Source organism: Vanellus vanellus (genome assembly GCF_965231255.1).
Source record: "Vanellus vanellus genome assembly, chromosome: 15".
Lineage (NCBI taxonomy): Eukaryota > Metazoa > Chordata > Aves > Charadriiformes > Charadriidae > Vanellus > Vanellus vanellus.
In genome coordinates this window covers 3200306-3215947 of record NC_138920.1, presented here as the reverse complement: position 1 = coordinate 3215947, position 15642 = coordinate 3200306, and the positions used below count along the sequence as shown (strand labels likewise).

The window sequence follows — 15642 nt, the reverse complement described above, 5'->3', positions numbered from 1 at the left end:
GAGAACCCCGGGCACGGCCGGAGCTGTGGAGAGGAGCGACCCAGCTGCATCGCTGTGCTCTCCATCAGCTCCCAGGCTCCTCCCCAGCCCCTTCAAACTGGGACTCCTTTCTGCTCTGCAGCCTTTCAGCACCTCAAAAAAATCTGGCTCCCACATTTCCATCAGCACCATACAGCCAGTTTTCAGCTCCTGGAGAAAAAAAGCAGGCAGAAACACCGTTCCGTCTCCCTCCAAACACACGTCTGCATGCAGACCCAAGACAAACCCTTGTTAAAGACTCCATCCTCTCGCAGCCTGCTCGCATTCAGCTTAAGTACAAAACTCTACTTTTTTGCCTCTGAATACATGACTGCACTTCAAACTTACATCAGCCTTACAAGCAGAAAGCCGTATTTACGTCCACAGGCTTGTGGTAAGACTATACTCCTTTTTGAATGTAGGCTGGAAGAAAGTGTTTTTCAAAAAAAATTAAAATCAACTAGTATCTACTCTCAGAAACGAGACACTTCATGCGTCAGTGAGGTTATTCTGCAGGTAAATTGGAGTCTACAGCTCAAGATGTTTCACTCAAATACGTCATCAAAACCAATGCCTTCAGGATTTCAGGCACACACTCAAAATTCATCTATTAAACACACCTATAAAGCTCTCCTGTGAGCCAGGAGAGCTCACACATGACGGGTTTGAACAATTACTTATTTATTAACTTGACTTTTTTGATCCGAACATACTGAAGTCAAACTTTGGATTTAATGCACTAAGATACAGCACCAGCTCTAGGCCATACTGTATTTTTTTTAAAGTATGTTAAAGGTATTTAACCCAGGAAAAAGCAGGCATTTAAAAACAGAATGTACCATTGTTCTTCAGCTCTATCAGTATGTCCCAACAGCAAGTCACTGAAACAAAAAGGCAACTAGCACTTCTCCAGAAAGTTTTACTTCCAACAGGAGAACGGCTATTTGCTAGAGAAAAAAACCAAGAATACAACAATAATGTTACAAGAGGCACTGATCCTGGCTTTATTCACTTCAAGATACATCCAACATTTGTTATAGCTCACTTGAAATTCAAAATGCTTTTAAGAAACCAACCATAAAACCTTGATTTTTGCCTTACAGTGCTGTCAAGTTTTCAAATAGCAAGTAAGTGACTTCCCAGCAAGATCATGTTCTGTATTAACATACATACAAAGATTAAAACTTCGTAGAAACCTTTCAGTTTCTGATATTTGATGAACTGCATTCAGAACAACCACCGTTTTCTCTGGGGAGGAGGCTACTCCGCTTACCTGCGGGGATGGGCGCCCGGGCTCCTGAGCTACTACACCTTATCCTGACCCCGTGCCATTTTTGGCAATTAAAGGAAAATTGTCCCCCCCCTTACAGTACTCAAGAGGGACTTCACTCCCCGTTTGCATCTTTGTACTTGGCAGCTGTAACAAAATTTCTACAGCGCTAGAAAAACTAGTTCGGACAGCACTACGCACGTCCCCTGAAGATTACTGACGCTGACTGCTAGTGGAGAGAAGTGCACGTTATGATCAAGAAGCATAATGTAAGTTCAAAATTTATATAAGACAGTGTGTTGCAGCCATCATATAATGATGTTACCTGTATCTTTTTCTTTTTTTTTTTTTTGCTGCATTTAGTTAGGTTCTTTTTAAAGTGGTGAAGAGTGCAGGACTTAAGAAATATAAACATTTCTCTATTAGAAATTGCAAAATTTAGTATTCTGACACTATGAAAGCTTACAGTACAGTTTATCAATTCTATGTTAAGATTCAGCATCAATATGGTGTCTGAACTATCTCAGAGCTACATTCTGCCTAATTTAGCAGTATCAACATGTCCTGATGTCACTTTCTGTGCAAAATGCATTCCCATACAAATGTGGCTATAAAAGCACGAGCGGTTCCCACATTGGTATATCATCCCTGTGACGTTTTGGGACTGATTTCTGTGTTTAATGACAGCCTAACTAAAAGTAAGCTTGTTATGTAAAAGCAAAATAACCTTTATCTTAAACCTTATTCTGGGTCTTGGACACAGTTCAGTGACATGATCTGCAAACAACAGGCCAACCATTCCCATGAACTCTTTGAAGAGACTGAAGGAAAAATCCAAATTGAAGACACTCACTGTTATAGTATCTTTAATTTATCTTGTGTTTTACAGAAGTCTGAACGGATTAAAAAGCACCTCCTTTCCCATCACGTTCCTTACAGTTGGTAAAATATATTCAATGAGCAAATGTATGTGAACAGCTTGAGGATCTGCATCTTGCAAGGATTTCACAGACCAATCAATCAAAAGCCAAATTTCTTGTAGTTTTTACAATCTTGTTTTAATACAATGGTAAATCCATTCCGATTGTAAACCTGTCCAGTCACATCTCCCCAGAACACTTTGTAAAATCCAGTGTTGATTAGCAAACTAGTTAGCTTTGGCACGGAGCTGTGCTCTCTTGCCTGTGACAGCCTGGAAACCAGTTTTGATGCTGGCGACGGAGCAGCGGGAGTGGCAGGTCTCACACTGCAAGAAATATAATCTGGTGTCCTTCTGTAGGATTGTGTCTGGTGACCGACACGTATGACAGGTGACATACTCCTCTGCAGAAAAGGAATTAAGTTGAAGTTAAAAGATAATGCATTATCAGTAGTGGACAAGTCACCACTTCTTCAGCCTTCTGTTTAACAGTTGTCTTGAAAGGCCGTTCAAATGCATCTACCAACTTAGACGTGGCTTACTATGAAAACCACAGAGGTTGAAGCAACCTAAAAATTCCCCCTAGTTCCCAGGTTAATAAGGACTAGGTTCCATATGGTACATTATGCACTGACACCGGTGTTTTAAGAATAGTAACAACTAGTTAAGACTTCCCACTGGCGTTCCGTAACTTCCTCTGCTGAAACAGCATTCCCAGATGTCAGCAACTCTTCTACAGGCACAACACTAAAGCAGTGGTTTTTGTTACGTATAATCTGCGAGTCCTTTGACCAGCAGCACACACACTGTATTTGTTATTTAACATGTACAACAGTTTAAAATTAACAATTAATGTTACTTTCCACAGTCCTCATCAAAGCCAAGAAACGAAAGTCAGATGAAAACAAGCAATACTCAAATGTTCTTACTATTTTCCTTGGTACGTTTTAGTGCCAGGACAGAGTTACGACCTGTGTGCTGCTTATAAACATGGTAGAACCACCTGTACATGCATTATTCCATTATAACACTGCAGCAAAGTTATAGCTTCTTAGCACAGAATCTCCACAGCACGCACACACACGGGCCACACATCAGCCACCGGTCATCAAAAGGGGTCTGAGAGAAATCTGTAGTGGAAAATGGAGTTATACTTACTGATATATCTTCTCAAGACATTTTCTATCTGTTTTTGCTGGAATCTTCCTTTGATTACAAGTTGGTTGTTACCATCTATTGAGCCACTAATTTAAAAAAATATATATAATTAATTATTTGATTTGCAGAAGACTTCACGCGTTAAAACAAGTTAGGAACACAAATCAAAATAACGATGCATTCTTCAAGATAAGAGTAAGCCAGAATTACTTTGTGGAAAAAAAATGCAAAATTCTGAAGGCACCTGAAAACCCACAGGAAGTTTTACCCAAGTACAACCCTCACTGCGGTGAAAGCAAACTCCAGCAGAGATCAGCCTCACAGTTAGGCTACCCAATCGGAAGAACTTCACAGAATTGAGAATTAACCACCTGCTTATCTCACAGAAGCAACCAAGACAACTCCCTGGTAAGGTGTATTACAACTAATCAGATCCTTTACTAGCCATTCTGATGTAGCAAGTTGATTTCCACCCCCCCCCCCCATTTTCGTTTCTACAATTTTGTTTAAGTCATTCAGAGCTGAAAAGACTCCAAAGCCCAAGCAACCAGGGATTTGTTACACACACACATTGCAATTAAGACTCCTTGATTCTCTACATATAACAACATTGCAGTCTACAACAGAGAAATTAATAGACAACCAGAAAGTACACCACCACAGCATGAGATCTTCAATAAGAGATGTATAAAATCAACACTGGTTTTATGCTAAGACGGGTGGATTTAACTGCAGCATTAGACAGAATAACCAGCTACAGGCCCACAAGACTCCACAAAATCATAGAATATCAAGTTGGAAGGGACCTCAAGGATCACCTGGTCCAAATTTTCTTGGCAAAAGCATGGTCTAGACAAGATGGCCCAGCACCCTGTCCAGCTGTATCTTAAATGCCTAATGTTAGGGAATTATGACTTGCCATTAGGCAGTCAGGCATTCTCTCTCTTCCCCAGCTATCCAGTGTCTGCTTTAAGTCGACACGAGCCACAGAGACATCCTCACTGACTGTGACAAACAGCTCTGCTGACAGAGCATCTTTGAGAAAGGTCCCAAATCTGGAATCCAAACTCTTATCCAGACTGCTCCCTGGGACTTATAGTTTGCCTCTGTACCTCTTCGTGAAGAGGTATCTCTTCAATCACCCAGCACAGCATCTCCGTGCAGGGAAGAAAAGCCTGATGTTCAAGCACATATATACACACCTAAACCCAAGAATTTTACTTTTGATCAGACAACGTCAACTATGTTGCCATTGCTTCCTACACGCACAAGCACATACATAGCCCAGCAGCCTTACCTTGTACCCAATTCTGCCAACAAAAATGCCAGAAGATGTTTTGGCTGACGATGTAATCTAAAAATAAAATAAGGATATGTTTAACCTCACCCCTTCAGAGAAATTTGATATTCATACAGGACTGGCAGGCTAAAACGATCTTAAATTACTAAGTTTAAAAGGGAGCAGTGCCAGAGGGTCTGCACCAAAGAGCACAGGCAGACAATGACTGAGGACACAACAAAGCTGAACAGTCCACAAAAAAAACAAACACAAAACAGCATCCCCCCGCAAACCAAACTCGCAATTATAGTAACTATTGAAAATAAGTTTTCTATTTGAGATTTTCCATTCTCATTCCTCCATTCTCCTGCCATTCCCTGAAAAAAAGTGCTACTTAGCTACCATTAGAAATTCACTTTAGTATACTACCCAGATCCTCAGTACGATTTCATCGGGATTGTTTTCCGGCACACTTCTGAAACAAATCAGATATGCATTCCCAGAAGCGCCCACAAAGAATAGAACTCCCTTCACAAAATTAAGACATAGAAAGCACTGCAGAAAACAGTGGAAAAAATTACTCAACTCCATACCATTTACCAAGAGAATAATACTTGTAGTCAGCTCAAATTAGAAAGAACTTTCCCCACCCGCACGCCCAAGACTTGCTAATAAAAATCACTGGTGACCCAACTACAGACTTGATAGAAGTCTGTGAACTCACAAAAGCAATAGATTTAGTTTCAGTCCATGAGGCCCATGTAGCAAGCCTACCATTTTCACCATTTAAGAATAAAATAAGAAATTATCTCAATAAACCATCTTCATAAATATCTTCTCACAGAGAAACATAGAGGAAACGAGCAGTATGACTGAAATAGTTTTCGATTTACTCCTGGTTTGCCATAGCCTTTTGCTAGAAAACACGCGTTCTATACAACAGCCAACAGCAGAGAAAAGTGCATTCAGTTGCTATTCCTGGGAAGTCTAAAGTGGAAACTTACAATTTGCAGATATCTGTAAAGTTGACAAAAGATGTTTTCTTGGTCCCTACTCTTACAACCTGTGGAGGCTTCATGACAAATTTTCGTTTTTCTCCAGCTACCATATCTGGGTTTTTCTCTCGCATGATGTTAAATACTCTATTGAGCAACTGCAAAGAAAAAAAAAAAGGGGACTCACATCAACATGAATATCTTGCATTTCTCAAATGAAGTACATCACTTCTAAAAAAAACATGAAATATTAGACTGTCTTTGCCCATTGGCATTTCCCCATATGCTTTTGAACACAGACTTAAGAAAATGTTCTGATAAATGCAAAATATAAATGCTGTTTCCCCAAGGATATACTTCATAATCTGCAAGTACCTCAGCCTGTTTGCAGAGGTGTTTTAACTATCACTAATACTGCCCCATATGAAAATTAACCGTGACAGAAGATGTGCATTGTTATTTTTCTGTTCATGAGCTTCTGACTACAAGTCCTTCAAATTTAAGTTAGAAATAGGACATATGAGCATAAGGTCCTGCTCTACTGATGCACATCAACACGGAAAATATTTTTTAAGTCTTTTGAACATTACCTCATCATATGTGTAGTCCCTTTCTGAGCCTGCCCACGCAGGTCCCGACTGAAGGCTAAAAGATATTCCATCATCTTTTTTGCTATCTTCATCCTCAAAAGCTGCGAAGAAAGTTGTTTGGGATTCATTAAGAAAAGAAACATTCTTTAACCTCATGCTTACACCGTTTCTAAAAGGTACATCAAAGACGACTGCGCTAATGTGTGGACACAACTCTCCTCTGTCTGCCTACAAGGAACACCGGCACTTATGGCAAATTTATACAGTGCTTTTATAGAACATTTTTCTGATAAATAATATAGTGGTAAACGTATCAAATTAAAATTTGAAAGAAAAAGGTGCTCGAATAGAACTTAACGTACAACATGGACTACATTTCGCTTTCAACATCTCACTGAACTAGGCTATACTTTCACCTTCATCCTTCTCCATTATCTCATCTTCATCTGGAAACTTGACATTCTTCTTTTTCTTCTTTTTATTGCCCAGCATGATATCAAGGTCATCTTCAGGTTCTACTGGCTCTGGCACATCTCCTTCAATTTTCAAGTCCTGCAGAGAAATAATCAGACTATAGTTTACAGTATCAAACACAAGTCTCCATTGCACAGCATTAGAAATAACACTAGTAGCACACTATACTAGATGAATACTAGCAATATCCACCACAATCCTGAAACATAACAGATAAGAACAGAACTAAAGTACGTTGAAGAGAGCACTGCACCACTATCATGAAGCAGGGCTAGATTTTTATCTTCTGGTCTAACTTCTGGCTGGGCAAGCACAAGGTCACTATACTTGCCTAAAAGCATCAGCCATTTTAGGGTGCAAGGGAACAAAACACCCTACATGCCAAACAATAAGGTAAGGCAAAGCTGTGCTACCTGCAGCTAGTCCTGTTTGTTATCACAAATCTGCACATGCAGAGAACGCAGAGCAAGCATTTTGCTTGTCTGGGGCAGATCAGAAGGACATTTTCTTTCCCCAAAGGCAGAATCTAAAGAGGTTTACATGTAACATAACAGTTCTCTGTCCCCTTGCTCTCTGGGCTTGCCAGTTACACCGACAAGTGATACAAAAACACGACTCAGAATAAAACTTGAGAAGAGTAAAAGTATCTCATACACCTTCTGGAACACAGAACAGGAGCCAATCATTTCTAAAGAAAACACCAGAGTACAAGCACACTTCTTAGCAGATATATACCCTTTATTTGAAGGGCTGGCCTCTAGAGGACTATTCTGTGCGTGACTTCCGACAGCCATTTACTTCTCTTATCCTAAAAGACAATTAACCTTGATGCTAAGTCAACCCTCACAACAGATTGCAGAATTACTTGCTCATTGTGCAGATCAGTTAGATTTTTTTTCACTTCTGGGCAAAAAGCCCTGCAGGAGCAACATGTTCAACAGAACCTACTATATATGAAAGACACAGTGAAACCTAAGTTTCATTATTAACTGCATTAAGACACAATGACAGACTCGAAACAACTCCTGCACTGCCGATCCCCAGAACATGTAAGCAAGAAAGTTTTCAGACATAGACAGGACAGCCTAGTTATGTAAACAAACCTTTACACCTTCTTCTGCTTCATCTATATCAAATATCTTTTTTGTTTTTTTCTTCTTTTTCTTTTGATTGAAGAAGTTTAGATCATCCAGGTCATCTGTTGCATCTAAAACCCAAAAGAATTGTCAAAAGAAGTATAACTGTAGAAACAGTTTAGACATTAAGGTTTCTAAATTACATCCAAATCTACAAAACATCACAGTAAGACATAAGCAGCGATTTGTAGCTCCTACAGATATCCTTCAGGTTTTAAAGAGGTCATTCCCCTCTACCCCCAAATAGCTCAGTACTATTTTACAGTTTCTGCATCTTCTAACTGCATTTTCTTATTTTTGAAGCCCTTAATCTTTCTTTCTGCTGTACAAGAGAAACACTTTTGTCATTATAGAAGAGATGCTTAAAAACCATGAAAACTGTAGTGGGAAGGTATAGTTTCTTTGGTCCACTGCAGGAGCCAATTTTATCAACAAACTGGATTTAAGTTAACAGCATTCCCTGAATCAGGTTATCTTGAAATGACATTGGCCTCAATTTAAAAAGCAAGGTTATATACACAATCGCAAGCTTATTTCCCGAAAGATCCTGATGAACACTCTAGCTATCACATTCACAGTTGTCCAAAAACTAGAAACCCTTTTAACCGTATTTCTATTATCACACTATTGCTTAATTGGTCAAATGAACAACAGACGTAATTGTGGAACCATTGCAACAACTGCATGTGGAAGACACAGAACTTCATGCTCACTATTTTAGGGATTCTCTTTTCATTGTCTCACACAAAAGACTGAGTCAGGACAGTGCCATTTACATAAGCCATTGGTAGCTTGCTGGATGTCTGTAAACGTGATTTCAAGCAGGAGGGAAATATACCCTCCAAACATGCAGCAAGCTTCTAAACAAACCAGGGCCCCAGCATTGTACCCTGCAATGCCAAATTCTTGAAGTGGGGCTTGTAGTCTCAAAGTACACAAAGACTACCTTTGAGAGTTTATCTATATGGATTCACTTTACCTTTCTTCCTGCTGTCTTCTTCGTCTGCTTCAACATCTTTGTCTTCTGTTGGCTCTGGTTCAACTTCTTTTGTTTCCGATTGCTGAGTCTCTTCCGCTTGTGTATCCCCTCCTTCCTCATCCAACATAAAGGGCTTCTTCTTTTTCTTCTTCTTCTTGCTCATAGTGGGATCGAAAATCATCTGTAAAAGTCAAGAGTTCCTTAGCAGCATAATAATCTCCTATCATTTAATATTTATAACACCTTTAAGCTTCTCTCAACATTCCTTCAGCTACCCAAACTGTTCCTTGGCTTCACTCTCAACTAGGGATTTTTCTAGATCTGTAACAATGCAATACAAGTTAGCTGACTCAAAAGAGAGACTACACAGGCTTCTTTAAAAACATCACAGATCTTGTCCCAAGGCATAATTGATATGACCGATCACAAGAAGACCGCTTGACAGTTTAGAGCTTCTGCTATTTTTCCTATGACTGTCCAAATTTCCTGACATTTATGTATTAGTTCAGCTGAAAATATATTAAAGCTGTAAATCTTTGACAGACTAGCTACTGGCTACTTCTCCACTTTATTATCATTATGGACTCAAATTTTGAAGTAAGACTATGCAAAGCAATCACTGAACCACTCAGCATCAGAAAAAAATTTGTGCACACCTACACCACAGAGCCCGATTATGTCAGTTACACTTTGTACTTGCATTTGTGAGACACCTTAATTTCCAGATTTATTAAAAGGCAAGAATTACCAACAACTCTCTTGACAAGAATGCTCTGGACTAGGGAGAAACCTAGAAGGGGCTGGTGATACAGCAAGACCTGTATCAGCTCTCAATATTATGAAGTAGCAAAGGTCTTATCCTTTTGCCTCACAGGTGGGAAACTGAACCTCAGAGACCAAGTGATTAAAAGCTGTTAATGAGTTCTTTAGCCAGCAAAGAAGCTTAGTTCACCTGGTCTGACTGTGAAGAAGGCATTAACCCCGAGACTCACTTTTAACCTTTTCATCATCTGCAGACCTGAGGTATTTAACACACAAGCTCTTTGGTTTTCCAACACGGGAATGCTTCTTATTTTTTTTCACTTAAGATGCAAGTTTGACATCATACCTACAGGTCAGTTTTGTTACGTATTTTCACACCATAGTATATATTTAATACAGCAAACAATTTGAGACACTTAATGAGACTCCTTCTCCATTTTTTTTATCTAGTAATTGAAGAGTGTTCTCACAGATCATTAAAATTCGACATCACGAATACCCTCACTCATGAAAATACCACTGCTTCATCAAAGGAGCAGTTCTCCAACTTCTTGTTTTGTTACACCATGCAAGTTTGGTGGCTTCCTTCCGTCCCACAAAGCAATCTTTTCCTCATGCTTCTTATTCGCCAACACATGATGTTCTTGCGATATTCTTCTGATTTTCTGGAACTTACATGTTTTATAAAGGTTCTATTGTAAGGTAGTAAAATGCACCTATGGGTGTTTGAAGCACGGTACCACAAAAGCGTCCACATATATGCGACACTGAAGCTTGAGGCTTTTAAACTGCTGAAGTGTGTCTTTAGCTATACACACTGCGCGAGAACAATCTTCAAAAAAAGTTGTCAGAGGGCTTCCCTCTAATGCTTAGTTAGACACATGTATGAATCACGCTCCTGTAATGCACAGTAATCAAAGAATGTGCACAACCGGTTACACTGTCTGCTGGCTTCCTCTTGTAACATCCAGACTCTGCTGAAACAGAAGGAAAGCTGCCTGCATCGGCAAGAGTCCACAGCTTTGGGAACAAGCACATGAACACCATTTTCGAGATCATGACTCATTTCAACAAAGCAGCTTTGCAAGATTCTGAAGAGTTTTCCATCTTCTCCCATGATTAGGCAAACATAAGATTATGCTTAAATCGGGTGTAGTAATTTCTAAGAAGGAACCAGCCCACCTGCCCCAAATCACTCTTCTCTTTGTGAAGAAAAAGATATCCTTGATCCTGAACTACCAAAAGCATATCTTGTGCCTACAAGAGACAGAATGTCTTCAGTAGTACCACATTAAACTGAAGTTAATGCACAAGGACAACTTCTGGAAACAGATTTATTTATTTTTTTTTAGCATTAAGACTATGTAGCTGGCCTTGAACAGAGCACTGCTCTGAAGGTCCACTCCATCTAGTCAGGTCAAGCCAAGCTTCTGCAAACCTAAGACCTAGTCATAACATGCTAACTGCTCTCAGGAAACTAATATAAGACTTCCACAACCTGAGAAGGAGGTCTATGCCTGAAATATTTTGTTCATCAAGGGCTTCAATGAAAACTAAGCAGGAGTCTTAGGTCACAAACACTTTAAGAAATCAGGATATAAACTAACCAGCCTGATAACCAGGCTGGTCTGTGTTTTGCCTGAGCCAGACATTTCAGAAATTTCTTTAGTCCTCTTCTCTACTCCGTATGTTTGATTAGCCAAAGCATTATGGCAACCCGTAAGCACTGAAAAACTCTACATAGTTGCAGGCCCTCTATGGAAGGGACTGTAGCCCCCAGCTCAAACACACCAAACCCCATGGTTTTCCTGTGTAGAAACGGTTTTAAATTTCCATCCTGTTTCTGCTCTCAGAGCCAAATTCACATATAGGGTTTTCTTTTCTGTATAACACACGGTTCTTTCTCATATCCAGCTCCATATATCTACTCTTTATTTCAAATGCCTACACAGCCAAAATCCCAACTTACAGAAAATAAGCAAGTGAAAGAAAAAAGGGGAAAAAAGAAACAAAATCAAAGCTTCACAGTCCAAACGTAACTCTCAAGACAAGCCAACATTACTCTAAACTGCTGTCACAGTGGCAAACACTGGGGATTCTGACAGTGGTCATAAATAAATCCCATTTCATTAGTCTGAATAAACACAGGCACATCTACAAAGCAGATAACTCTGCACTGATAAAGTCAGTTTGTGTATCTTTACATTAGACTGAGCTGATGTCTACAAGAGAGTGCAAAGTTATTAAGATCAATCTGCACCTAAACGCTCTGGCTGCTCAGAACACAGCATTCTCTAATATAATTTTCTGGAGCTTCATAAAACCACAGGGCCAGAAGAACTTTTAGGTATCTAGTAGGATTACATATATATTTGCTTTATTAAAAATCCTACTATATTTTAATGGACTGCTTCCCCTTGCAAACAGGGCCTGTGTTGCCTCTGCTGTGCCATACTTCTGGGCAGCACTCAGACAGTAGATGTGCCTACCAGGGAGTTTCATTCTGTATACAGCTCTGAAAATTTCAAGCTACAGTCCAATCCAACAAAACAAAGTTTTGTAACATCTATATCATTTCAAGGTGCGAATTTATCTTCATGTGTCTTCACCCTCCTCAACTTCATAGGATCATTGGCTTTAAAAAGCTTCACCAACTTAGTGTCAATAATAAACTATTTGGCTCCTAACAAGCAGATATACAGAAGTTCTGGAAGGCGTGTGTGCTCACTCACTCTCACACATACACTAGCTAGAAGACCTAACAGTGATAGTTCAACTGTGGTATCTGCTACCATTTTTATTTTGTCAGTCTGCCACATAAAGCAACCTAGAGATGTAACTTTACTACGCTAGATATTCCTGATAGCACCTAAATGTCAGAACAAATGCATTATGCAAGAAAAATAATTTTACTGACACTTAAACTAAATATAAACTGGGAAACGCCAGATGAACTGCTTTATGGTCCTATGATCACAAGCATCTGATGCAAGGACTTCTGGGTCCTAATTTCTGGAACCAGAGTACAACCTCAACATTAGAACTGCAGTTCCAGGGATGTAATTAGGCGTAAAAATCACAGTACATTCATTCTAGATGTTAGAGTAGCTGAATAAGTCAGTCTCAGCTACCATTAAAATAATTATCTCCTTTATTACGTAGGACAAATTATGACTCGCCTGTCTCCAAGGCTAGAGCGATCACTTTGCTCAGAAGGAAACAAGCCACACAAGTATTTTAAACAACACCAGAAAGAAGATACAAGAGCAAAAGCAGCCATCTCATGGATTCAGCCAGTGCAGCTTCCCACAGGCTACACAGTCATCCATCAGGGTGCTTATAACCTCATACATGTAAAGCTTTCCTTTTCCCCATGAGAGCAACTGAAATGAGGTTAGTAAAGGTGCCACCACATCGTATCTACAACACTTGAAAAATTTCTCAGAGACAGATGTATCTACTTCCCTGAAGCATGCCTAAGCAAACACCATCGGACCTGGAGAACCCGAAGTTACCATTTGTTAAGATGTTGCTATTTAGCTCTCGGAGTTAAAACACAAGATATTAGAGCTCCAGAAAGAGAAAGTGGTAAATAAACTGCCTAAACGCTACGTCTCGTTAGATGAGCACGAATCACGATGGATGGCGGTGGGGTGGCAGGGAAATCTGCCTTCCTCCCCGGTCCTCCCTCCGCCAGAGGCGGGCGCCGGCAGAACACGGGGGGAGCTCCAGGCTAGTTTTAGGCCTTCCCACGATGTGCGGAGCCAGACCGCGGCCGGGGACAGGCGGGGCTCCGCGGCACGCCGAGGCCGGCAAGGCTCCCGGGGAAGGCGCCAGCCCCGCACCCCGCCCGGCCTCCGCCCACCGCACCGGGAGGCGACCGCGGCCCCCCCACCCCACGCTCAGGGACGGCGGCGAGCGGGGCAGCAGCCGGGGCCGCCGCACCAAGGCTCCGCCGCCGGCCCCAGCACCGAGTCGCCGGCCCGGCCTCAGGGCGGAGGCCGCGCTCGCCGCCCGGCGCAGGCCTCAGGCCCGGTCGCCCACATGGCGGCGGCGGCGCAGGCCTCGGGCCCGGCTCCCTCGAGGGCGGCGGCCGCCGGGTCTCACCTCGTCACCCGACATGGCTGCGGCCGAGCGCGGAGCGGAGCGGGAGACAGGCGGAGCGGCGGGCCCTCTGGGACGCGGTCAGCCGTTACCCGCGACCGCCGCGCTCGCCTCTTGCATCAGCGCTCCCCTCCCCCGCAGCGCCGCGCCGCGCTCTACTGCGCCTGCGCAGACCCCTCCCCGCGCATGCGCGGCGCGCCGCGGCGCCCGCCGGGAGTTGTCGTTTCCGGAGCTGCGCCTGCGCCGGGCGGCGGCGGCGGCCCTGAGGCGGCGGGAGAGAGCGTGGGGCGGCGTCTCCCCGCCACCGGGGCGAAGCGGCGCCGTCACCCATGTTAGCATCTCACAGGCGCAGGTTGCTCTCGCCCTCGGCATCACCGGGAGGCTCCGACAGGCACCTCCGCCCGCGCTCGTTCGCCGGTGGAAGGGCCTGTGGAGGAGTCGAGCGGAGGCCGCCGCGGGCATTGCTGGGGGGGGGACGGACGACACGACACGACACGACACGACACGACACGACACACGGAGGGTGGCAGGACCCTCACGAACTCAGGGCTGTGTGTCGTGAAGGTGTCCTTAGTGTTCACAGAGCGCCTCTTTTACCCCGGGTTTACTGGGCCCAAGGAAGAGCAACATCCCTTTCCCAGGTTTATTGCACACAAAAGCATGAAGGGAATAGGAGCGGCCTTCCAGTGCCTAAAGGGGCTACGGGAAAGCTGGGGAGGGACTCCTGATCAGGGAGTGGGGCGATAGGACCAGGGGGAATGGTTTTACACTGAAAAGGGGGAGATTTAGGTGAGATATTAGGAAGAAATGTTTCCCTGTGCGGGTGGTGAGCCCCTGGCGCAGGGTGCCCCGAGAAGCTGTGGCTGCCCCATCCCTGGAGGTGTTCAAGGCCAGGTTGGACGGGGCTTGGAGCAACCTGGGCTGGGGGGAGGTGTCCCTGCCCAGGGCAGGGCGTTGGAACGTGATGATCTTTAAGGTTCCTTCCAACCCAAACTATTCTATGACTCTGTATCAGAAAATGACAGGGCTGAGGCACAGGGGAGGGACAGAACTGGGTGGATGCTCTGATTAAAGTAGGGGAGAAATGCAATACTGCTTTGTCCATCATTAAAAAAGCAGATCTTCCTTCCTCCCCAAGAATCGTAGGTTCCTTGGTGTAGGAAAGGACTTCTGGAGACCATCTGGTCCAACCTGAGAGTTAGCTAGAACAGGCTGCTCAGGACCTTGTCCTGCTGGGTTTTGAATATCTCCAAGGATGGGACACCACAACCTCTCTGGGCAACCTGTTCCACCATATTCACAATAAAAACATTTTTTCCGTGTTCAAGTAGAATTTCCTGTATTTCAGCCTATGCCTGCTGCCCCTTATCCTGTCACCCAGGAGAGTCTGGCTCTGTCTCATTTACCCCCCTCTGCATACACACGGATAAGATTCCCCTGAGCCTTCTCATTTACAGGTTTAACAATCCCGGCTCTCTCAGCTTCCCCTCCTTCCTCATTCCTTGTCCCTAAAACTAGCTAATAAAAGAACGTGGCGCTAATACACAACAGAATTACTTACCATGAAGTACGTGTTAAAATTCTGCCTCCTAAACAACCCTTTGAAATTAAAAGGCCGTTTCACGTAAGATTTAGTATTAAAGCAGACAGAGCCATCAGCCCAAATGCTGTTACAGGGTGTTTTACATTTTAGTATTTCCAGGCCATTTGCGTTCTTGCAGTCCCATAACTTCCCCTTATGTGCTGTAAACTTGTGCTACGCTTTTTACGCTAGCGGGAGGTTGTGCACACTGTATCATTTAACTTTTTAATCACCTACAAGAAAAGAATGCCCTTCTTGCCTATCCTTGGTCTTCCTTTCATCTCCCTTCCTTTCTTGCTTGCCTCAGTTGAAAATGAGGACACCCAGCGTACTCCACATGCAAAGCCATCCGTTTGGAGACACAGTAGGCATCAGG

General features: G+C 42.9%; 1 protein-coding gene across 1 annotated transcript; it reads right to left on the bottom strand.

Annotated features, from left to right (window-relative positions):
* Positions 1 to 2137: 2137 nt before the first annotated feature.
* On the bottom strand, positions 2138 to 13848 carry EIF2S2 (eukaryotic translation initiation factor 2 subunit beta). The gene is made up of 9 exons (XM_082491094.1): positions 13688 to 13848; positions 8819 to 8999; positions 7807 to 7910; positions 6646 to 6781; positions 6230 to 6330; positions 5649 to 5797; positions 4663 to 4719; positions 3366 to 3451; positions 2138 to 2611 (listed from the first exon to the last, which is right to left on the bottom strand). The coding sequence occupies exons 1-9, from the start codon at positions 13700 to 13702 to the stop codon at positions 2436 to 2438; spliced, it is 1005 nt and encodes a 334-aa protein (XP_082347220.1). The 5' UTR covers positions 13703 to 13848; the 3' UTR covers positions 2138 to 2435.
* Between the last annotated feature and the right edge of the window lie 1794 nt (positions 13849 to 15642).